Source organism: Musca domestica, unplaced genomic scaffold, assembly GCF_030504385.1.
Source record: "Musca domestica strain aabys unplaced genomic scaffold, Musca_domestica.polishedcontigs.V.1.1 104, whole genome shotgun sequence".
NCBI classification, from domain to species: Eukaryota; Metazoa; Arthropoda; class Insecta; order Diptera; family Muscidae; genus Musca; species Musca domestica.
The window spans coordinates 1,966,950-1,989,887 of record NW_026712121.1 but is presented as its reverse complement, the minus strand read 5'-3'; the positions used below and the strand labels follow the sequence as shown (position 1 = coordinate 1,989,887).

Here is a 22,938-nt window from a genome sequence, read left to right as displayed (position 1 = left end):
ACGCGCCACCCAAGAATGGTTACAAACTGGCCACCAAAATCTCCGAATAACAATCGGTTGTACTATTGTGTCTGAAGTATTTTGGAAAGCAAGGTTGGCACTAAAAAATGCCAAAGTGTTGATCACCTCAAGCAAGCGCTTCGCCGGGAATGGGCGGTGTAACGGTTTCATTGGCCGTCTGAAAGCCATAATTCGTGCCAAAGGTGACCATTTCGAAGAAATCTAAAATTTTTCCAAAATTTGATGCTATTGCCAATATTTTTTGCTTTCATTCAATAAAATTTATAAAAAAAAGTAAAAATTAGGGCGTTTGACTTGTTGTGACAAGAGGTCCTTGACAAAATATTCTAAAAAGATCGGAAACTTTGAAGTCCTTAAAAATCTTGAAGAAATCCTAATTGAAGAATCAATCATTATCATTCCTTGAAAAAAACTATTATTTTTTCTATAAAATATAAATGCATTTTATTTTAACAAAATTAACCCATTCACAAAAATGTTTGGTAAGCCACTTCTAGGCCCAAAAATCTCCTTCACTTTCATCATTTGAACTATTTGGTGCTTTCTTGTTAGTTCCCATTCTATCCATGGGCATGACTAATGCTGGATCTGTGCTTTCGGAACTTTCACTGGTGCTGTTTAAACGAGGCAATGATATAAACTCCGGTTGTGTTTCACTTATTGCTTCACCAATTTCTATACTGCCATCCGGGGCTTTGGTTGAAAATGACATTTTCGCTATATTTTTACCATTAGGCATTATAATATCTTCATCACTTGAAATCTCACTGATGCCAGCAGCTGAGTCTTGATTTTCTTTGCTGTTCAATTTTAGACTATCATCCTCGCTATCACTTGTAAGCTGAAGAGGCAAAGGGATTACTTTATTATTTGTATTAAATGCTATTTGTTTCATTTGCGGCATATTCAATTGAGTCTCCGGCGTTTCTTGTGGCGATGTGCTTGTCATGTTCGTATTTAAATTTTCATTAAAATTACTTTCCTCCAACGAAACTGCTGAAGTAGATGTCATTGTGGTTGTATGTGTTGTTGTAGTAGTGGTATTTGTTAGATTTAAATCCAAGGTGTCCAAAGTCCTTTCGCCAACTGCGGACACACCAATGTTGTCATTATTTTTAATAGTATTTTTAGTATTTTCTAAAACATCTCCCAATTTTGCCTTGGCTTTTACAATTTCCTCAAAAAGTTCTTTCATTTTGGCCATGGATTGTTTTATTAACTCTTCACTGCTCTCTTCAGATTTGTCTTTTTTCTGTTCTAAACTTTGTGTGTAGGTCTTTAAATCCTTTAAAGTTTGTCTTAAATTTGTATTAACAGTTGGTAAGGAACTTCTTCGAGGCATATTTTCTTCAAAATATATAGCTGGTTCTTTGCTGGGAAACAATTCTCGGCGTGGAGATTTTTTGTCTAGGAGTTTCGATTTATTTTCCACAATTTGTTCTTCTTTATATACATTGTCGGATTTAGGTTTACGTAGAGAATCCTCAGACTTTGCCAAATCGTTTTCCCTTTTAGTGTTTATATTAAAAACAATTATTTGTTCCCTTTCAATACCCTTGGGCACATCCAATTGAGTTTCCAAATCCGTACTGAAGTTCCATAAATTGGCTGGAGTACCAACGCCATCTTCATATCTGCCATTGGAAATTGATTCCTTTATTAATTCTCTTTCCTTGCGTTCCCGAAACAGTTGTTCATTTTCAAAGAATTTATTTTTGGCATCCAGAATGGCATTTTTCAATTCAGCCACTGGAGAATTTTCTTTGGGTGTCATTTCAACATTAACCTGAGTTGTTGTAAGTTTTTCCTTGAGTTGCATGAATTCCTCATCCAAATCAAAATCTTCTTGGATAGGTAACGATTTACTTTGGGAACTGAATTGTCGTCGCCTATCAAGAGCTCTGGAAGTCGGCTTTGATCCAATTTTACTCAATATTTCAGAAGTTTTTCTTTGACTCTGTTGTATTAGTTGAGATGTGGCATCTTCTCGAGATTGGTTTTCCTTTCGACGCCGTTCCAGATAATTTTGAAAGTGTTTTTCCAAGCAATTGCTTTCAGTTTCTAGTTGCTTTAAACGGATTCTGAAAAATAAAATATAAAATAGATTAACATTTAGATTTGGCTCAAAGGAATGCTATAACCACTTACTTGGCCTCATTAATAATGTATTCGACTTTTTGATCCCTGGGAGTTGTAAAGTTCTCTTCTGAAATATCCAATGTCCTGGTGATATTAACCTCCTTAACTTCATTGGAATTTGTATTATTGTTCAAGTAATGGGTAGATTGATTTAGATTCCTGCACTCATTATTTTTCAAGTGCATATCATTGTCTTGATCATTTACTTGCTTTTTAGTTACTTCGATTTCCTGTCCAAAAATAAATGAACAAAGTGAAATAATTATTATAACATTAAAAACATTTATTCCCAAAAACATACCACCTCCTTTTGCTGCACTTTTTCTTGCAACACTCTCTGAGCCTCCTGCAACTCAAATGAGGACTCTTGCAATTTCTCCAGTAATTCCATTTGTTTTGTTTCAAAGTTTTTCAATTTCATTTCTATGGTTTCATTTAGCTTCCGAGCCTCATTTGTTTGTTCCTCAGAACTTTGTCTTGATAAAAGCTAAATTTAAAACATTGAAATATCACTGTGTTTAAATTCGATTTGATTTTATAAACTTACCGCCAGCATTTTCTGTTTGTAATGCAATTTTATTAAACTCTTCATTTGCTTCATTTTGATTTCGTTTTCATTTTGCCACTGCTCCTTATGTTTAGCCACTGCCTTTGACAAAGAATGTTCGACCTATTGGGATAAAATGAGAATAGAGTAATGATCCATAATTGTGAAAATTTTATGTAACAATCGCTGGAAACCTTAATAAAAAAAACTTTATATATTTCTACTTACCCTTTCCAAAAACTTCCTCCCATTTTCCGTTGTACGCATCTCCTCAATCCATTCTGCGTATGTTTTTTCCTGAGCTACAGTTTCAGTTTGTTTTTCTCTAGAGTCTGTCTTCTCGAGTCTAGCAGCCATAACATTTTGCCTTTCCTTTTTAGTCAATTCCCTAGTTACTTGACCAAAACTCTCAGCACATTTACTAAATTGTTTTGTTAAATTATCTATTGACTCAACAACATTTGTTAAACGTCGGCTTTTGGTTTTAGATTTTGTTAATTGTTTAACATTTTCATTGATTCGCTCCAGACTTTTATTTAAAGTTAAGAAATCTCTTGATCTTGCGCTTTTTGACTTCTGAGGTTTTTGAAGATTTTTCTGTCTGACTAGCATTTCAAATTCCCGGGTCATTTCATTTACTTTTTGTGAAAGTATCAAAAGATATTTATTGATATGACGTAAATTATCTGGACTTTTTCCTTTAGATTTATTAGGAGATGGAGGTACGGCTGTGGCTTGCACGGAAATGGATTGTTTTTGCTGGTATGGGGTATTGTCTTCTGTTTGTATTTCAACGGTCCTATGCAGCATTTCTTGAGGTTTCATTTTGAGCAGACTTTTCAAGATCAACAATAATAAAGAGTTGCTAGCATCAGTTTCATATTCCTCAAGTATTGCCGAATCCAAGCATCTTTTTGCCGGCAATGTTCCTGTTACAGCCTCCCAAATCTCATTAATTTCTCTTTCATTAAAACGATAATGGCGCATACTTTCGAAATCGGGTAGAGTATTGCGGAAAGGTACTTCGGTACAAAATACCGAAAGCGTGAAATGACAATTCTGGGCATAGAGAAATTCGGCTACAAGGGTATTTAACGCCAAAATTAATGGTGACAAGGTTAAACGATATGTTGATCCGCCACATGTTGACATGGTGTGAGCCTGTATTTGTTTTCCTATTGAAGAGAAAAAAAAAGAATTAATACCCATTAAGGCAACATAATGAATATGTATGTCCACCTTGTGGTAATGGTTGCCATTGGCAACCTACAAATGTGACACACTAATATCATCGAAATTAAAAGTTAAAAAGTGAAAGGGTTATTGAACCCGTTTGCATCTCAAAAATGTTTTTAAATGTAAAAATCACACTTACCTAGATTGGTTTTATTAAAATTTTGTATTAAATCACATCGTAGCTTGGCTTGTAAAGCCCGCGCAACATCATCTCGTTCCATCCACTCATGAAAGTGTTGTTCAAACTCATTTGCCGGTATTTTGGACAAATCAGCTAAATTTAACTTTTTTGCACCATATTCGTTTTTGTCCGTCATTTTCACACAGTTTTTGATATTATTTTATTGGTTTTAATTTACTTTTTAATTACGTTTTTATTTTGTTAATACAATTTGCAGAGACACGCCACCACCATTGCATGGGACCTTTAACTAATGTCCACATAAACGCAACTTCGGGGATAGCCAATGACCATTAGAGGGTTTGTTTTTATTTTGAAATCAGTCAAGTGTAACGGTTGACAGCTGGCATTAAGCTGCTCTCAATCGCTAGTAGGTATATTCAGTCGAGGACACATTATAATAAACTGTGCACTGAACGCACTTTATGGCATAAATATTTGGAAGGGGAGTTACCATTATTTTGGGAATTAAGCGTGTCTCAACAAAAACTATCAACATGAACATAGCTCCCGGCCATTAAGGATTTTTTATATGTTTGCAATATGTTTAATCACATGATATAACAAAACACTTTTTGTGTAACAGCAAGCGGTGATCCATGTCTAGTATGTTCAGTGGACAATGAACGTACTCCTTGGCATGAAGTAAGAGTAAAGTTGCCAATATTGTTTATAATTTACTACGACAACCACAATTTCGTAGGAATTTAATTATTTACATTGCTTGTTTTACATTGATTTGTTTTATTTTAGCATCACATAAGTGTAATGGCGCTGACTGCAGGTAATAAGATTAATGAGTATGTTCAGTTAATGCAATTTTATAAAACGGTCCCTGAAATTGTTGTTGATTAGAGCTGCCAGCATTTTGCAGTATTTTGTCGCAAAATGAAAAAATCTCCAAAGAGAATTTGAGATATATTGGATGTTTTCATGGTAAAATCATGCAATCATATGTTTACAATTTTTCCAATATTGTCATTCATTTGACAACAACTCATTTTCAAACTTTAACAAGGTAAGTTACAGAAAATGCAGAGATGGATGTACCAATTTGAAATGAACTTAACTTCTTAATTTTACCATGGGATATTTGTAAAAATTTACAAGGAAATATTATTCAACAAATATTCATGTTCAAATTTTAAAAACTGTTTCGACTGAAATTGTGATTACCGGCTGACTTCGTACGGAGTCAGTGTATACAACAGTAACGGCAACATAGCAATAGAGTAGCCATATTTCAGTTTTATGATACTACAAATATATTTAGTATAAGTTAAAAATAAAATAAACACTTTTAATATTTAAATAATACATAAAAAGTTTCTAAATATACTACAAAATATTCCAAACATAATTGTTCGTAAACAATTTACATTATTCTGCAAAACATCAACTCTTTGGACAACAACAACTTGTCATCACCCTAGAAACAAAGTTATTTATTTTTCGAAAATAAAAACTCAGCAACCGTTGCGTTTGGGACACATTTTTTTGGAGAAATTTCAATAATTGATTTCTATACAGAGGAAAGTATTATTTAATTTGGCAAAAAATAGATTTTTTGCAATGGCCACACAAAACAAAAAGCCCCTCTCATCTAATCAGGAAATTGACAAAAAAGATGAAAATTCTAACAATACAATTTCACATAATCGCCGTAATGTGAAACCGGTTGTTTTATCTTCACAACGTTTTAACAAAATTATTAACAATGCTACCGCAATGGATAAATCAAAGACACGACAAAAATTCGATGAAGAAAAGAAATTGGTTGAACAACTGAAGGAGGAAAATGATAAAATGGTGGCCAAGTTTAAGGGGAACATGCAAAGAACTCAGGAACAAAAGATGCAACAAATCAAAGATGATTTGGAAAAGAAAACTAAGGACGGTAAGTTGGTTACAATCGAAATATTGTAAATACTCTATATATAGGATATTCATAGAAGTATTCCGTATTTAAACCTAGTGGAGGTCTTTCCTACCTAATTGCAGAAGGTCTTTATATATGGAAGGCCAATAAGATCTGATTTGTGTAAAAAACCAAAAAGGTTTGATTATATAAAGTACATCTTCTGTACATCTATTTTGTATAGAAGACCAATAGCGGAAGGCATAACGATGTCATTGAAAGATAAAATGATTTTATATAATTTTCTCACCGGCTAAAATAAAAATAAAAAAGCATTATTGTTATTGTCTCTGATATCTCCCATTTAGCCAAGGAATCCTTTGAACAAACCAAGGAAAATGAAGCTCAAAAACGTCGCGAGAAAATTGCCAAAGCGCAGCAGTTGATTGAAAAACTAAAACCGGGTCCACGGCAACTGCACACCGCTGTACTGCAAAGTGAGGTGTTACGCGCCCGCAATGTTCAACGTGAAATAAATGAAGAATTTAAAAAGGCTGTGATAAAACAGGAACGCGAAGAGAAAATGTTGTGCCAAGGCCAAGCCATGTCTTGGATCAACGAAGAGCAGCAACGTTTAAAGGACAAACAGAAAAATACAAATCTCTACAAGGAAGAGCTATTGCAGACAATAAACGAAAATCAAAAAGTGCGTACGGATCAGAGGAAACAACAGTTGAAGGAACAACTGGCAAGTAGGGAAATCTATGATTCCGAATTAAAGGCACACCTGGAAAGAGAAAAAGCCCTGATGGAAAAGAAAAGGGAAGCTCAGCGTAAGAATGCTTTGGAGGCAATGAAAATGGTGGAACAGCGAAGAATGCGTAAGTATTTCCATGATACATATTATCTTTGTGGTATTCAAACGTATCTCAAATTATTTTCTTTTCCAGGTGACAAACTTACCGATGAGGTGGAGGATCGCCTGTGTTGTGTCTACAATGCAGGCAAACGTCAATTAGGTGTCCTGCGCAATGAGCAAAGCAAAAAGATATCAGACGACCAACAACAAAAAATCCAAGATCAAGTTAAGAAACTAACAGCAATTGAAGACAATACCGAGGCTAAGGAGTCGGAGCGGGTACGCCGTGATATATCTACAATGCAACTAAAATTTACAGCTGAAGAACAGGAGAAAATACGCAAGGATAAAGCTGCCAAAAAGGCTCGCATTGAAGCCTATATGCGAGAAATGGAACAGCAGAAAGAAGCCAAACGTCGTGCCGAGGAAGAGAAACGTTTCGAAATGGCACAACGTTTTAAGAACGAAGAGGTTAATCAGAAGTTTGCCGAGACACAACAACAAGAACGTTTGACAAAAGCCCGGGAGGCACGTGATTTTCTTAACAAACAGATTGAGGAGAACCAACGCAATAAATTGGCTCAAAAGCAGGCCAATAGGACATGTAATGAAGAAAAAACACAACAGGAAGATAAATTCTTCTTTGAATATGCACGTAATCTTATAGAGGATGCCCAGCAGAAAGGACGTCCCCTGTATCCATTTGCGAAGGCGGTAAATGAGTATAAAAAAGAAAATGATATTGAATGTGAACGTAAAATACCGAAACATATGGAGACACATATAAGTATAGGACGGGCTCAACCCAATGAGGCAACATCAAATGATAAGGAAAAACCATCCAAAACTCGGGAAGAAATTTTACAAAATTGTTTAAAGATCAATGAGATTCTAACAAAACCAGAACAAGAAAAAGAAAAGACATCAGAAGTATCGCATAAATATTTGCCATGTGAAAATCATGAATCGAATGGAAAGTTATTAACCAAAGATTCCACAAAAAGGGAATGTTCAGCAGTGTTGCGTTATAGCATGGAGGATTTGAAAAAGCTTAATCAATATGCCGCACCTTCGTGTCATTAAAATTCAATTCTAATTTATACTCTTTCAATTTATTCTTATTTTATTTCAGTAAAAGAAAGAAATACAGAGTTTCAAACTCATGTTATTCATTTCACACTTTTTGTTAAATATGTTTAGAAAATATAAATATTATTAATAATTGTGTTTTGTCGTAAATTCAATATGCTTGTGTTTTGTGCGACAGAATTACTTTTTTGTTAATGCAAAATCCATTTTTTATTTCAATTATAAAATAAATTTCAAATTATTTGCTTCTTTGAGAATCTTTAAACTGGAATTCTTGGAGTTTTCCTGGCAGAACTGTGGAAGAGAAAATAATAAAAAGGTATGTGGTATAATATCCTACTATTTGTATATTTATATTTGTATATTTGTATATACTTACCTATTTCGACTCATAGTCATTAATAGTTTGTGTTTGATGCGTTTCCTATCTTGAGCTATAATTTCCATTCGCTCCTTAATAGATGTTTGAAACAGTACCAAATGTAATGTTTGTGTGGCCGAAGATAGCTGATGGAAAAGGAACATGAGTAGGAAAAAATAGTTATGAAAATGTCTGAAATTATCAATTTTTAAAGATATTTTACATTCTTTATATGGAATATATATATATATGTATATATATATAGTTTGCAAACAAACAAAATGATCATGTTTACTTGCTAAAGAGGTCAGCTGAAAATGTGCACCTTCGGTTGGCCACCAGACCAGACATTTACTGCGAAAATATCCTGGAGGGTGTATTAAAGCCTTGGGCACGCAAACATTTTGGCAGCAGACCTTGGACATTCAAACGGGACTCAGCACCATCGCACTCAGCAAGCGCCACCCAAGAATAGTTACAAAACGAGGTTCCACCAAAATCTCCGGATACCTATCCGTTGGACTATTGTGTCTGGAGTATTTTGGAAAGCAAGGTTGGCACTAAAAAATATCAAAGTGTCGATCACCTCAAGCAAGCGCTTCGCCGTGAATGAGCCAAAATACCGCAGAGCAACATTCGGGTAGCGAGTGACGGTTTCATTGGTCGTTTAAAGGTCATAATTCGTGCCAAAGATGACCAATTCGAACAAATCTATACTTATTCTAAAATTTGATGCTATTTCCAACATTTTTTGATTTCATTCAATAAAATTTAAAGAAATGTAAAAATTATGGCGTTTGACCTTATTGCAGTTTATTTTTATCTCAACCTGTATAGTCTCAATTTGAATATGATAGATCGATCTGATACCTCTTTTCTTTAGTGTATAAAAAAAAATTAAAAACTAGTTTACTCACTTGCTGTAACAGTCTGGCCTTAAGCTTGATGTTTGTGGGATTGTTTGCCTCATTTGGATTTTCGCAAGTTTCCAGATGTAAATTTAAAACAAATATCAAAGTATCGTGTATAGTTTGAACGATACGTTGAATTTGTTCCGTTTTGAAGAGACGTCTTACTAGAAAGCCACGAGCATAGGCATTTATGGTCGTGGCGGCAGCATGTAAAATATTCATTTGATGAATATCATCCTATTTTAAAATGACGATCATAAAACATTAAAATAACCAATTTATTTAACAAAACAAATGTTTAAATAGTTTTTATTTATATGTAAAAATTAACAAAGTGATTTTTCTTTTCGTTACATAGTTCGATACTAAGTATATGATGTAAATATATTTAATATGAATTTCTAAAAAGTTTAAAAAATATTAAATTTAATTAAGGCACTTGTTTAGGGTTAGATAGATGAGCATATTATTAATTGAAGTAAATATAAGTGGAGTTAGTAGTAAAATAAATTATGTAGTGGTTATCCTGTTGTTAGTATTCCATTTTTCATGCTTGATCAGTAAATAGTTGCAGTTATTATTATTGTTAGTAGTTGTACTTGCTATTATTCCAAAAATTCGATTTACATGTTAGTATTGAAGCTTAGAAAAAGATAAAAAAGACAAATAGATAGTAAACATGTTTATATTTGCAAATAAATATTATTATCTACATATAAAAACAAAAACAAGTAAAATAGCAGGTACGTTTAGCCGGGTCGAACTTTTAATACCCCCCACTGTTTGGAAAGTAAATCTTTTGGAAATATGTCTACAAGTGCTAAGATCAAGTATTCGAGCGGTTATAAGTATTTAAAACGTATTAATACAAGTAAAAAGGGCTTTGAGTTCGGCCGGGACGAACTTTTTATACCCTCCACCAAAGTAAAATGAAATAACAAAAAGAGTTGAATATGTTATGTAGAATACCAGTCTGTTTTAATAAAAACAGGTTAAAAGGCTGTAAATTTGGTCGGACCGAACTTTGAATACCCTCCACCATTTGGAACGAATTTGGCAATTTTCAAAAAATAAAATCCGTTAAAAATTCTGTTGAAATCTTAAAAATACGGAATGTAGCCGTTATATCAGGGTCTATACGACGACATGGACCTGCATAGGCAACTTTGGTCATAAGCCATAACAATATTCAAATGCGAAACTTGAAAAAAAAGTCGGTGAATAATGTAGCTAAAATCATCAAAATACCGAATATCGGGAAACACTGTTATATGGGGCCTATGCGAAGACTTGGACCTGCAAATATATTTTCTGTCGTAGGGTGTAGTATCAATTGTGAACTTCAAATACTAAGTTTGAAACAATTCCGGTGAATAATGTCGTTAAAATCATTTAAATACCGAATATCGGAAGGTACCATTATATGAGGGCTATACGAAGACGTGGACCTGCACAGACAATTTTCTGTCATAGGCTGTAATATCCGTTACGAACTTCAAATACCAAATTTGAAACAATTCTAGTGAATAATGTCGCTTAAATTACCAAAATACCGAATATCGAGAGGTACCGTCGTTGGAGGGCTATGCGAAGACATGGATCTGCCCATACATTTTTCTGTCATAGGCTGTAGTATCCATTTCGAACTTCAAATACCAAATTTGAAACAATTCCGGTGAATAATGTCGTTAAAATCATCAAAACACCGAATATCGGGAGGTATCGTTATGTGAGGGCTATACCTGCACAGACAATTTTCTGTCATAGGCTGTAGTATTCATTTCTAATATATATACTTTCCATTTCCAATATATGTACTTTGTGTGAATGACAAGCTTAATATACCCCCCATACTATGGCGGAGGGTATAAAAATCGTTGAAAATACGTCTGAAATTATCAAAAGTCCGAATATTGGGAGCTACCGTTATATGGGGTCTATAAGGAGACCTTGACCTGCATAAGCATATTTTATGTCATGGGTGGGTGGTACCAATAAGGAACTCTAATACCGACTTTGAATCGACTCATGAGAAAAGTGTGACACAAATCATCAAAATACCAATTATAAGGAGGTACCCTTATATGGGCTTATACAAAGCGTGGACCTTTCTACAACTCTACAAAAAATATCAGAACTATTTTAGATCCTAAACAGGGGATTGGACATATATAAACAACTTTCTGTTGTTGAAGATGGTACCCATTACGAGCCTCAAATCAAATCAAAGAAATACAGAATATGGAGTGGAAAAGTCACGAGGAGCTATGCGAAGACGGGACTCTGAGTGAATGTTCTTTCATGTAACATGACACCTATTGTCAACACCAAATAACAACTTTCCATTAAAAAATCAAAATCATTTAATAATCGAGAGGTACAGTTATACAGAGACTATACCAAAACCGGCCCTTTATGGGCAGTTCTTTGCAAGCATCTGTTCTAAAAACTGTCAATTTACAGGATATTCTGTTAAAAACCATGACTTAATCCTGCAGGTACCTTTATACGGGGGCTATACTGGTCTTAGTTTCAAGAAATTTGATGATATTTGTTCATCTCGAAATTTCTTTAAATTTAGACCGCTGCTCTAGACTGAGGGTATACAACTGTCGGCAAAACTGATTGATTCCTTGTTTCATATTATATCCTACCATAGTAATTGGGTATATAGTTTGTATTAAGGATCCGGTCCATTGCTTTTAATGACGAACTTGATCTAGTTTGAACTTCTGTTTTGGGTGGAAGGTACTCTACAAGTTTTGTCATAGATCATCCAAATTTGGCAGATAGATACTGGTAAATATCGCTTGGTAAAAGACCTTTGACATTTCCAAGTTTTGTTGTTTTTGCAAAATTAAGAAACAAAAATAATATTTATTTTGAGTGTTAAAGGTCGAGACGGACCAAAAGCCACAAGACTAAGGGCATAAAACCAAGACAAAAATATAAAATCCAATTCAAGGTAAAACTACTCACCCGTTTGCTATTGACACTGGTTGCTGGAACTGTACTGATGAAACCTTTATTTTTCGTTTGTTGCTGATGTAAAGATTGCTGTAAATGTTGATTATTGCCAGGGGAATGTATGGTCAGAGGTCTCGTGGTGGAATCTATTGCCGTTGTTGGTGTATTCATCATATGTTCTTGGGGAAATAGACGACGACGTGATGACGAATTTGCATTATTACTTTGCGTATAACGATTCTCAATGGGTGTAAGAAGGTCGTCGTCTTCCGCCATCGATTCGGTACGGAAAGTGGTTTGATCAATAGATGTCCCATCACCATAACGTGTCGAAAATGTCGATTCCATTGAGGTGTTGGCATTTGAATGGTCCATTGAAGATAAATTCGATATAGCTAGAGGAGGCACTTGTGGATGAACTGAGGTATTTTTCTCATGGCTAAGGTTTAAGGGCAGTATGGAACTATTGTCGTGTGATAAGTTAAGAGTATCTTGGGTATCTTCTTCAGGGGAAATTCTAGAAGATGTTTCATTGAAATTCATCGATGTTGATTGTTTGGGAGTAGTGGTCACATACACGGAGGTCATTTCCTTATTCAATTGTTCAATGAGCAATTTCTGTTGCATTTCAAATGATTCCTTCAGTTTACGTTGTTCCTCTTCCTGTTGTTTGAGTAATCTGAGGAATTTCTCTTTTTGCATTTTATCCATTTGAGTAAGAATTTCCTTTTCTGATTGGGCATCTTGCATTGAGTTGTCCTTTTGTGATTGCATGCTAGTTTTGGATTTAGATTTGGATATCGTTCGTTGACTTGATGCCGACGATGATGCAGATGACAGTGGAGGGGATTTCCTGGTTTGGCTGGTGCTTTTTCCAGACAGTGGTGTAGTTGGAGATATCCTTGTAGAGTTTGGCGTATCATAGGGAGATTTTTTGGTTTTATACAAATTCACTGTACTACCATGCTTTGGAAATGGCGAACTCTTTGATTTGTATGGTGATATAGAAGCAGCTGCAGCCTGAGCCAATTTATGTTGTGAACTTTTTTGTTGAATTTTTTGCCGTGTGGGTTTTAGTTCTACTTTTTGCACACGTTTGGCCTTTGACTCCACCGTATCCCGGTGCAATCTGGAGGGAGGTGTTGGAGCTTTCTTTACAACAACTGGTGGTGAGGGGGTTTTATTTTTGCCATTTGACGAATTTCTATCACTTACTGAACGTTGTTGTCGCATATGATCGATTAATGCCTTCGAAGGACCCTCCAATGTAAAGGACGAAGATCTAACGAGGGTATTATCCGGTGATATTTGGGAACATTCATTAGCAGTCCGAGGTCTTGTTACCGATGAACCCAACTTTATTGAAGGACTTGTGGCCGAACGGCTCATAACTGCAGATGGAGTTCCCAGGATCGATGATTCATGATTATTTTTCTTGGGACTGGAGTTGGGTGTGACACGCGGTGTTGATTGTTCATTATGAATAGCTTCATATTGTTGAATTTTGGCTGAAACATTTGTTGTTGTTGTATTGTATGATTTCAAATCATGCATTTTAGAGCTACGTGGTAACTTATATGTCCTCTCCGGCACTGGCGGTGGTACTTTCTTCTCACTATGTGTATACATGCTATTGAAACTCTCATCTGAACTGGAATCATCGGACAAAGGTTGTCGAATATGTTTGGTTTCGGTAACAAAGAATCCATCTCGTTTAGTATTTGCTGAAAGTGGTTCACAAATTGAACGATTACCCATTAATGGTGTTGGTGGATTAATACATATCGAGGGAATCGCCTTTGCTGTATCATTCAGACCAATTAATTCTAAATGATAAGGTTTTTTATGTAGTGTATAGGTAACATTGACATCTTCTCTTATTTCTTTTAAATTCTTTTCTTGATTTGCTTTGGCATGGTGTATCATCTTGGCCTCTTCATCATATGGTAATTGTTTTATAACTTCATTTGTAGAATTATCGTAAATAAGAGTTTCAGATTTTTGTAATTTCTTAAGCTTATCATCATTTTCAGTTGCATTGTATTCGTATTGTTCCGATTGTCTTCGTATTATATCTTTTAGCATCATCATTGATTCTTCAGATTCTTTTAATCGACGATCATATGAATCCTGCGAACGATGCGATGACAATCCCCCCTCTCCAGGTAGAGTTGTTGATAGGGATGACGGTGGCGGTGTTTCACTTAGATTGTCGGCATTTGTAGTCTTCTTCGTAGTCTGTTGTAATTTTTGTTCTTTCAAACGTTGTTCGATTTTCAGGGCTTTTTCTTTGTACTTTTGCATTTGTCTTATTTTCTCTGAAGTCATCTAGAACAAAAAGAAAACATAGCGTAAACATTATAATCGTCTTCATAACTGTGCATGCTGGCTTTGGTTTCGCTTCATTGAAGACAAAAACATTGGCGTAGTGAAAATAGCATTGAGAATGCCCACAAAATTCCAAAATGCTCTTCAGTCAAGTGGCATGGGTTGGCATTTTGTGCTCTTTCTACAAAAGAATGGCAAGCTAAAGATCGGAATTATTTTAGATCGTAAACAGGGGATTACTACTTGACATTTGGCACAACTTGCCAAGACATCTTCACCCATCCACGGAATTCCAAACCACTGTTGACATGATATTTTAATACAATCTTTCTACAAAAAAAGACAAGAATTATTTTAGATCCTAAACAGGGAATTGTTACCTGACACTTGGCATGGTATTTTGGCCAAGTTTTTCCATGACATTTTAGCCTACCAAATGGCACCGCATTTTCACACAACTTTTGGCATGCCATCTTAACCAAATGTTTGGTTTGGCATTTTAGCTCAACCTTGACATGGTCAATTTTTCACCCAAGTTTTACTCGGATACTGAAAAATTTGTATTTTTAAATATTATAATAACAAATGAGATTTTTAAGCAGCAGATTTTTTTCTAAAATGATCTAAAAATTTACTATTTTGGAGGGGACTAGTCCCCTATCTAAGTCGGATCAGAGAAGTCGGTGAAATGGTACAGAGAAATCGGGGAATCACACGGACCTCTTCCATTATATTTTGCTTGGTTCCTATTCAGCTATGATCAGAATCCTTGATATCAGAATCATAATGTGCAAAATCTAATGCAAATATAGAACTCATTTAAATTTTTTTTAAATTATGACCTTATTTTCAATATTCTATTCTTGAAATGAAGAGCAATCCATTATCTTTTTTTTCGCTACGCCAATGTTTAATTTTTTTCATTCGTACGCTTCAGTAATTCTTTTAAAGCTGTTTTTGTTTCCACACTCATAATATATATGAAACCTACCAGTGGTGGTATTATGGGTTCTCCATCGATGCGGAAAATGGACACATACTTCCGTTGTGGCGGTTTTATGTTCATTTCATCCATTGTTGCCACGTTCCCCTCGCTGTTTGATCCAAACAAATTCGTAAGCTCTTGATGTTCTTCGAGGTATTTAAGCAAAGCCTCCATATTGAGATATATGAAATGAATAAAAATTTATAGAAATTCACTTAAATTTGTCACAATTGTTGGAATTTTAACTGGCATTTATGCCTGGTTGTTTGTAATCCTCTTTTCAATAACGAGAATTTGTTAATTGAATTATGAAAAATAAATGAGAAAATTTCGACCACAGTCTTAACCACAACTGAACAATTGGACACAACTTACTGTTTTGTTTGTATTTATGTATGCACGTATAATTTGGCGTTGATTTCGGTGTTTCTATAGCAACAGGATATAAAGGATAGGACACTTTCCAATTGCATTTTGTTGTCCAACAAATATTATGCAGTCCACTTCGACAACAACAAACAATTCAAAAACATGCGCCGGCAGAGACGTCTTTGGCAGAGACAACACATAGGGCTATACAGTTCGATTATCAATAATCGATTTTTTGTATCGAAAATGAACAATCGAAATATTTATTCTTGAGAAATATTTACAATTTTATTATGAGCCTGTAAGTATGCAACAATTAATATGACATTGTCAAGCATGTAAGTATTAAAGCAGCGCTGCTCAAGAAAAATTTCTCTTTCCAGTCAAAATTCTCTTTGCTTATTTAAATTAAGAAGAAAACAATGTTAAAATATTATTTTTACAAACATTTTTTATCCATTTGCTTTAAATTTTTTTTTGGCAGACATTCTTGTTTAAAAACAATTACTTGAAATCGTAAAATATAAGGAAAACAGACTTTTAACTTTCTCTTAAATTATCTCTTTTTTCGGTTTTGAGCAGGGCTGATTAAATGCTCCAAAATCTCTCCTCCTTTCCCGATGAGCATCCAACCACCGTCCTTTAAATAAACACAAGCAATCTATCATTTAATCTCGCGACAAAAAAAATGTTCCCTTCTAGCCTGAGGCTCTTTTTTCATTTTAATATATTTTTAAACTCTACTATTAAAGACCACAAGATATATAATATGGGTACAAAATTTACTGAATAGGGGTACATGATCTAGTTATGTTTCATGAAACTCCTACCAGAAATTCATTCTGTCATAGGTTATCTTACTTAACTAACATGATCAGTTGGAAAAATATCCGACCCAACAACAAATCTACAATAAATTCTAAACAAACAAATTTGTTTTATAATAAAACCATTTTATTAATCCATTTCCGCCAAGGGCGTTATAAAAAATTGTATATAAACCTCAGCCTGACTGTCATCTTGTAACATAAAATGCATTTCCATTAGGCCACTTAAATCAGTCTTAATTGCAACTTTACTCGCCACCGATAAGGCTTTCTGTGTCATGCGAACCAGTGATGACTTGTAGCGTGCCTTCGTGGTTTCACGACAATTAAACATTAGAATCATGTCGCTAGACTTAGCCACTTCAATGCTCGATTCAGACTGCATTACACCGAGAGTGTCGATTTTAAAATGTGGTCTCCTCGGCGAGATGGTAATTTCCAACTCCTCAGTGGATTTATCAAATTCTTGAAAAATATTCGATAAATCAGGCCCACGTATAAATATGACATTCAGACTGCTACTGTTATCGTCTAATGAATATTCCATTGGTTCTTCTTGTACAGTGGTTTTTATCGAGCACTCTGTGCTAATTTCACATTCATCTTGGGGTTCCAAAACCAATATGAGCGGTGCTTCGGGTCCTTTGTACAACATTTTCATAGTACAATCAATGCCAGCGAATATGCTCAAGCATTCATTGAGCACATTCATGTTTACATTGAAATGTAAAACACCATCAACATAAAACTCGGAAAAACACGCTGGCATCATAAACAATGAAGCCTGTATACATTTGCCCTGTTCGACAGTGCAAGTGAAGCCATCTTCATTGATCATGAAAGCACCATGTTCTGCAAAAAGTAACGCCTTAATGCCGGCCGTAAAAGTTTTAATTTGATCAAGACGAGCGACAAACTTGAAATTCGAATATTGGGATTGTGTTAGCATTTTTTTGTTGTGCAAAATTCCTTTCTCATACAAAAGTTTCGAATGTTGCATCAGACCGATGGACGAAGTGGTTTATTGAAATCTATTCGATTTTTAGTCGTCAATGACATTATCCGGCAAAAACCTTGAGAAGAGTGTTTTCAATTTGTGCGCAGGCAATTCTTCGTAGCGCAACTTATCACTTTCAAGTAGAACCGCTAAACGCAAGGCCAGTACGTGTTCACAGGTGTATGGAGCTGTAGATGGATTGGTTTGGTTTCCCACCACCTGTTGCTGGAAATTATCACAAGTACAGTAGTTAATGCGAGGAAACAAACGCACCAATTTTAGTGTGCCGTGACGATAACCTTCGTTTATTTCAGCAATTTGTTGGGTTTTGGAAGAATTGTGGTAAATAACAATATTTTGATAGTCCAACAATTGTAAAGCCGCTTGCACCACACGTGAACTTAACAGTGCATCCAATTCAACTAAAAGTTCACCTGAAAATTTGAGGATTTTAATTAATTTTCTTTAACGATTAATTATTATAAGCCTTACCAATATTCTCTTTACTAGCTCTTGGGGAGAATTTTGCAAAAACCTCATCCAGAAGACTTGGTAAGGATATGTTCACCGAATCGATGTCAGGCATTGTTTACATTTGCTCTCAGAGCATGGGTATTTCGATACTTCTTCTTATCGTCAATAAAGATGGCATTCAATGTGAGTGGTTAACGTATCATCTAGAACTGTTATTATATTTTTCTAATAGCGTGTTTATACTGTGACAGATTAATTTGTCAGAAGATCTTTGTTTAAGAATACAAACAAAAGAGAAACAGAAAATCTAATTTAAAAAAAAAACATAAAAATGGATCAAATTGACACAGAAAAAGTTTATTAATAAATTGTATTAATAAAGAATAAACATTTATACAAAATTAATAGGTTTATATTTCGCAAATATATGAACATTTTTTCTTTCTCCATTTTTCTCTTTTTCCTGTTCTTCGTTGTAAATAAACACTTTTCGAGAACCCTTGGTGATGTTTTTTTAAGTCAAAAACTTGATTTAAAATAAATTGTATTTTTTTGTATAGTAAATCAGGTTGAATAACTCCGGATTAAACAATAAACCCTTGGTATCATGGTACAATAAAATCAAAGTAGGGCTATGATACCATATGATTTTAATTTTTTATTTTCTTGGCTTAATATGTCAACTTTATTTGTTTATGTATGTGTTTTCTTTCAAATTCAGGTGTTTTCAATATGTTTATTTCAACGTTTACATCGACAAAATCTACAGTTTTTGTAGAGAAATAAACCTTTAGAGATATAGAACATGATTTTGAAAATAAATTTTGACCATAAATTAGGTTTTCTCGGTTTTCAATTATTTATTCAAAATAAATGCAACAAGTTGTTTGTATTGTTTTGATACTAATTCTGACATTACAAGCCAAACAGGCAGACCTCTATACTTGCAATTTTTTTCTCAACATACTACCTAGCATGGTACAATGAAGAGAAGGTAGGTCAACTTTGAAAAAATTGCAAGTTTAGAGGTCAACCTGTTTGGCTTTTAATGTCAGAATTACTATCAAAACAATAAAAAAGCAAACAACTTGTTGGATTGATTTTGAATAAATAATTTAAAACCGCGAAAACTGAATGAATGGTCAAAATTTCTTTTGTATATACACAAAATCAGAGATAGCAACTGTTTTTTATGCTTTGAAATTTTACAAGGTAAATTACTGAAAATGCTGAGCTGGAAAAACTTATTTGAAATGAGGTTACCTTTATTTCACTGTAGTGCCGACTAGTTTAGCAATTTTTTTATATCATAAAGAAAAAATCGGTTATCGTATTGAAAAGTTTAATATTTGTGCAGTTCTGGAGCTGCCCATACATTTGTTCGTTTTATTTTTTCTTTAATAACAAAAAATATGTGACAAATTTTCAATCGATAAAAGTTACAGAATAGGCCTAGAATTTATTAAGTTTTTTTTTATAAATAATTAACTTTTTAAAAATTTAAGACATATATATATATATATATATATATATATATATATATATATATATATATATATGAGACAATAACAATTATACCATATCATATCGTTGGGACGTTTTTCATTTTTGTTTCCAACGCTCGCAACTAAAGCTGCCCTCAGACACACCAACAGTTGGCCCAACTTGTCACTTTTAAGTTGTATGAAAAAGTTGGTCGGTCTCCTCGCACGTACCAAATGTTCATACAACTGTTGTACCAACTTTTCATTTACAAAGTATTTTTGGAATTACTACTTGGAATTGATATAATTTTACGCTCAGCGCTCAGCTTATGTATGTGCTGCTTCACCAAAGTCAAGACATAAATGAAGAAAATACTGAAGTTGGTACAACTTGCCCTCGCACGCACCAACAGTTGGCCCAACTTACGAAATTATCAAAAATTTTTGATATTTCCAACCAACTTCAACCAACTTTCGAAAAAGTTGTACAACTAGCCCTCAGACGCACCAATAGTTGTACCATGATCCAAGTATAAGGTCCCCCTTCCAGCTCAGCTGATTACCAGACGATCTGTCAATTAAATTTGAATTCGCTGCAACAAAAACAAACTTCAAAACGATGGTAGAAGAATACAGGTAGTCGCATTGCATAGCTGCTGGGGCAATGAACTGTCAAACCAATTTTTAAGTGAAAAACCTAGTGAACCCTACAACATACCAGACGTGCTGTTTTAAGTTTCTATTAAAAATTATTTAAAAAAAGTTAGAATCATAAGAAAAAGACCTCCAAATTGCATAATTTTGCAATGGAGGATCCCGATTCTCTTCCCCCCGACATGGAGTTTGATGTCACGGAAGAGATCGCATCAACCTCCAAACAATTGCCGGCTTTTGCAAACTCCACTAGTATGCAAGAAAACAAGACAAAACAGAACGAACGAAAGAGACTGCGCCTAGAAAGTGCAATATCATCAATAAATGTATCGGATCTGGCTGAGAAATTAACCAACTACAACCCGCAGGACCAAAACAAATTTGGCATTTTGGGGGCATTGGCAGACATTGACATTTCCACACCTGTCAGCAATCCAACCACAACCAAAATCAATGTTCCTCCAAAACCAAAAATCTCCTGGTGCCCACCGATTTTTACATACAATGTCAACATAAACTCTCTAGTAGAGTCATTACGTGCCGCATCCCCACAATGCAATTTTAAAATTAAAAATATAAATAAAAACAAAAGTAAGTTGTACTTTGCAGATTCTAAAGTTCATGCCTCAATGATGGATCTTTTAAAGTCAAAAAATATTCAGTCATACTCTTTCACACCCAAGGATCAAAAGCAGACATCCCTGATAATCCGAAACCTCTTCTCTCTAACTGAACCAGAGGCAATTAAAAACGAACTAGATCAGTTAGTTCCTGAAACAGTGGCCAGTGTCTCAAAATTTAGAACACCGACATCAATTAAAAACAACACTGATACGGGTCTTTTCTTAGTTTGCTTATTGCCAGGAAAGAAGTTTGGCGAAATTTCACATATTCGCCAACTGCAATACCAATCCATAATCTGGGAGAAACCCAAAAAAAGGGATACCTTCGTCCAATGCCGAAGATGTCAAGGGCACGGACATATAGCACGTAATTGCAATTGCTCTTACAGATGCGTTAAATGTAAAGACAAACATCTTCCTGGAGAATGTAAAAGGTCCAAGACAGACACCTCGGAACCTTACTGTGTTAATTGCGAAAAAACAGGTCATCCCGCCAACTGGCGAGGATGTCCCTCCTATAAAAAATATGCCTCCGACAGGAAAAAAAAGATGGCAGTAGCATTAGAAAACAGAGCTCTAGCTCAAAACAATGTATCTAAAGCATTAAACACATCCAAATATTCACCGGAAAAAACTTTTTCAAACTTATTTAAAAGTGTCACATCTATTCCCCAAGATTCAACCAAAAAACCACAAATAATTCAAGACTTCCTTAAGCTAGCAAATCTTTTTTTGGAACCTGAAGAGCTGACCTTAGAGCAAGAAATTCAAATATTCCTAACAGAATATAAAAACTTGTCAAAAACCGAAGCAAAAAAACAATTTTTAATGCTTCTTAATAAAGTTAAATTGAATTATGGACCATAGATCACTAAAATTTCTTACTTTCAATGTACGATCCCTTGTGGATAGAAGTCGACAAATAGAATTAAAAAACACACTACTTCACAATAACATCGATATAGCATTCATCCAGGAATGTCATCTCAGATCCAACATGCGTGTCAAAATAAGTGGATACACTTTTGTCTACGATAATTCTCCCACTGGAGTTGCAATTTTCATCAAGGACTCAATTCAATTCAAGAGAGTTTCCGTTCCGGCCACTGGCATTAATACGACACTTATAGAAATCTCATCTAACAATTCAACAAAAAAATACCTTCTGGGATCGGTATATATCCCGTGCAGTTATCCTGTACAGCGCCTCGATCTTGATCTGAATACATTACTTCAGTTATCTAGCAACTTTGATGGTTTCATTTTTGGAGGGGACTTAAACTCCAAAAGTCCAACATGGGGCGACTCCTACGAAAACTCAAATGGAAGAGTCTTGAGGTCCTGGTTATCAGATAATTCCATGGATGTCATCAGGTTATGCGATACTAGCCCATCGTATCCAAGTGGTACCTCTTACCTGGATCATTTCCTACTCAGCAACCATTTAATCAACAGTAGAAATCCTAACTATACTATATCCACTAGACCCACTTTCTCGGATCATTTCCCCATTAAGTTGGACCTAAAACTTGATCATTTAAACATCGATTTGACGCCTCCGCAATTCTTCATATCTTATAAAAACACTAATTGGCATAACTTTCGTCAGGACATAGACGTTATCTCACGTCAAATAATGCCTTCCATCAATAGGAACCTGACCAATGACGAGATTGATACCACTCTAAACGGTTTTAAGAGTCATTTTTCCAACATCCATGAAATACACTCCGAAAAATTTAAAATAGAGGATAGGAGCCTACCATACTCGGACAAAATCAAGAAAATCCTACAAATTAAACATCAATGGCAACGAAATCTCAAAAAAATCTTCCATCGTTCAGGCAACAGGACAAGCCGTGAGTACTCCATTCTTTCTAATCAAATTCAGCTCTTGAAAATAATAATAAAGGAGCTAGTCAAAATAGAAACAGCCCAAATATTTAATGATAGATTGCAAAAAATCAAACCTAGTCCGTCCGCCTTTAAAGAAATATACCGATTTACAGGAAGCAATAAATCATCTTT

The 22,938-nt window shown here is 34.7% G+C and overlaps 5 protein-coding genes across 7 annotated transcripts; 1 reads left to right on the top strand and 4 right to left on the bottom strand.

The window, feature by feature from the left end:
- Window positions 1-434: 434 nt before the first annotated feature.
- On the bottom strand, window positions 435-4,825 carry LOC101899016 (kinesin-related protein 4). Of its 2 annotated transcripts, none has more exons than XM_020037590.2 (6): window positions 4,083-4,825; window positions 2,936-3,882; window positions 2,708-2,830; window positions 2,465-2,647; window positions 2,170-2,390; window positions 435-2,102 (listed from the first exon to the last, which is right to left on the bottom strand). In XM_020037590.2, the coding sequence occupies exons 1-6, from the start codon at window positions 4,258-4,260 to the stop codon at window positions 515-517; spliced, it is 3,240 nt and encodes a 1,079-aa protein (XP_019893149.2). In that variant the 5' UTR covers window positions 4,261-4,825; the 3' UTR covers window positions 435-514. The 2 variants fall into 2 exon arrangements, with proteins under 2 accessions (XP_019893149.2, XP_005185855.2); XM_005185798.3 differs by having other exon boundaries at window positions 2,462-2,647; window positions 4,083-4,824.
- Window positions 4,826-5,591: 766 nt separating this feature from the next.
- Window positions 5,592-8,063, top strand: LOC101898834 (trichohyalin). Its single transcript, XM_005185797.3, has 3 exons — window positions 5,592-6,021; window positions 6,351-6,863; window positions 6,933-8,063. The coding sequence occupies exons 1-3, from the start codon at window positions 5,697-5,699 to the stop codon at window positions 7,922-7,924; spliced, it is 1,830 nt and encodes a 609-aa protein (XP_005185854.2). The 5' UTR covers window positions 5,592-5,696; the 3' UTR covers window positions 7,925-8,063.
- LOC101898149 (serine/arginine repetitive matrix protein 5) lies at window positions 7,961-16,017 on the bottom strand. 2 transcript variants are annotated; one of them, XM_005185793.4, is made up of 6 exons: window positions 15,858-16,016; window positions 15,489-15,650; window positions 12,182-14,497; window positions 9,209-9,439; window positions 8,310-8,437; window positions 7,961-8,224 (listed from the first exon to the last, which is right to left on the bottom strand). In XM_005185793.4, the coding sequence occupies exons 2-6, from the start codon at window positions 15,570-15,572 to the stop codon at window positions 8,191-8,193; spliced, it is 2,793 nt and encodes a 930-aa protein (XP_005185850.2). In that variant the 5' UTR covers window positions 15,573-15,650; window positions 15,858-16,016; the 3' UTR covers window positions 7,961-8,190. The 2 variants fall into 2 exon arrangements, with proteins under 2 accessions (XP_005185850.2, XP_011293490.2); XM_011295188.3 differs by lacking the exons at window positions 7,961-8,224; window positions 8,310-8,437; window positions 9,209-9,439 and adding an exon at window positions 9,541-9,844 and having other exon boundaries at window positions 15,858-16,017.
- A 766-nt stretch (window positions 16,018-16,783) lies between these two features.
- LOC101898500 (cell cycle checkpoint protein RAD1) lies at window positions 16,784-18,324 on the bottom strand. Its single transcript, XM_005185795.4, has 2 exons — window positions 18,168-18,324; window positions 16,784-18,109 (listed from the first exon to the last, which is right to left on the bottom strand). Exon 2 carries the CDS (start codon window positions 17,676-17,678, stop codon window positions 16,809-16,811), a length of 870 nt encoding a protein of 289 aa, XP_005185852.2. The 5' UTR covers window positions 17,679-18,109; window positions 18,168-18,324; the 3' UTR covers window positions 16,784-16,808.
- LOC101887367 (uncharacterized) lies at window positions 17,721-18,261 on the bottom strand. The gene is made up of 2 exons (XM_059128204.1): window positions 18,168-18,261; window positions 17,721-18,109 (listed from the first exon to the last, which is right to left on the bottom strand). The coding sequence occupies exons 1-2, from the start codon at window positions 18,259-18,261 to the stop codon at window positions 17,721-17,723; spliced, it is 483 nt and encodes a 160-aa protein (XP_058984187.1).
- Window positions 18,325-22,938: the final 4,614 nt, after the last annotated feature.

Bases quoted from the DNA above. Each gene is read 5' to 3' on its own strand.
- LOC101899016 (XM_005185798.3), bottom strand. From the start codon at position 4,260: ATGACGGACAAAAACGAATATGGTGCAAAAAAGTTAAATTTAGCTGAT. The intron at 2,648-2,707 runs GTAAGTTTATAA...TTTTAAATTTAG, and splicing joins ACAAACAGAAAATGCTGGCG to CTTTTATCAAGACAAAGTTC. The intron at 2,103-2,169 runs GTAAGTGGTTAT...TTTATTTTTCAG, and splicing joins TACATTATTAATGAGGCCAA to AATCCGTTTAAAGCAACTAG.
- LOC101898834 (XM_005185797.3), top strand. From the start codon at position 5,697: ATGGCCACACAAAACAAAAAGCCCCTCTCATCTAATCAGGAAATTGAC. The intron at 6,022-6,350 runs GTAAGTTGGTTA...TCTCCCATTTAG, and splicing joins GGAAAAGAAAACTAAGGACG to CCAAGGAATCCTTTGAACAA. The intron at 6,864-6,932 runs GTAAGTATTTCC...TTTCTTTTCCAG, and splicing joins GGTGGAACAGCGAAGAATGC to GTGACAAACTTACCGATGAG.
- LOC101898149 (XM_005185793.4), bottom strand. From the start codon at position 15,572: ATGGATGAAATGAACATAAAACCGCCACAACGGAAGTATGTGTCCATT. The intron at 9,440-12,181 runs GTGAGTAGTTTT...ATTTTAAAATAG, and splicing joins CCAGTGTCAATAGCAAACGG to GATGATATTCATCAAATGAA. The intron at 8,225-8,309 runs GTAAGTATATAC...TCTCTTCCACAG, and splicing joins ATGACTATGAGTCGAAATAG to TTCTGCCAGGAAAACTCCAA.
- LOC101898500 (XM_005185795.4), bottom strand. From the start codon at position 17,678: ATGCAACATTCGAAACTTTTGTATGAGAAAGGAATTTTGCACAACAAA.
- LOC101887367 (XM_059128204.1), bottom strand. From the start codon at position 18,261: ATGCCTGACATCGATTCGGTGAACATATCCTTACCAAGTCTTCTGGAT. The intron at 18,110-18,167 runs GTAAGGCTTATA...TCAAATTTTCAG, and splicing joins AGCTAGTAAAGAGAATATTG to GTGAACTTTTAGTTGAATTG.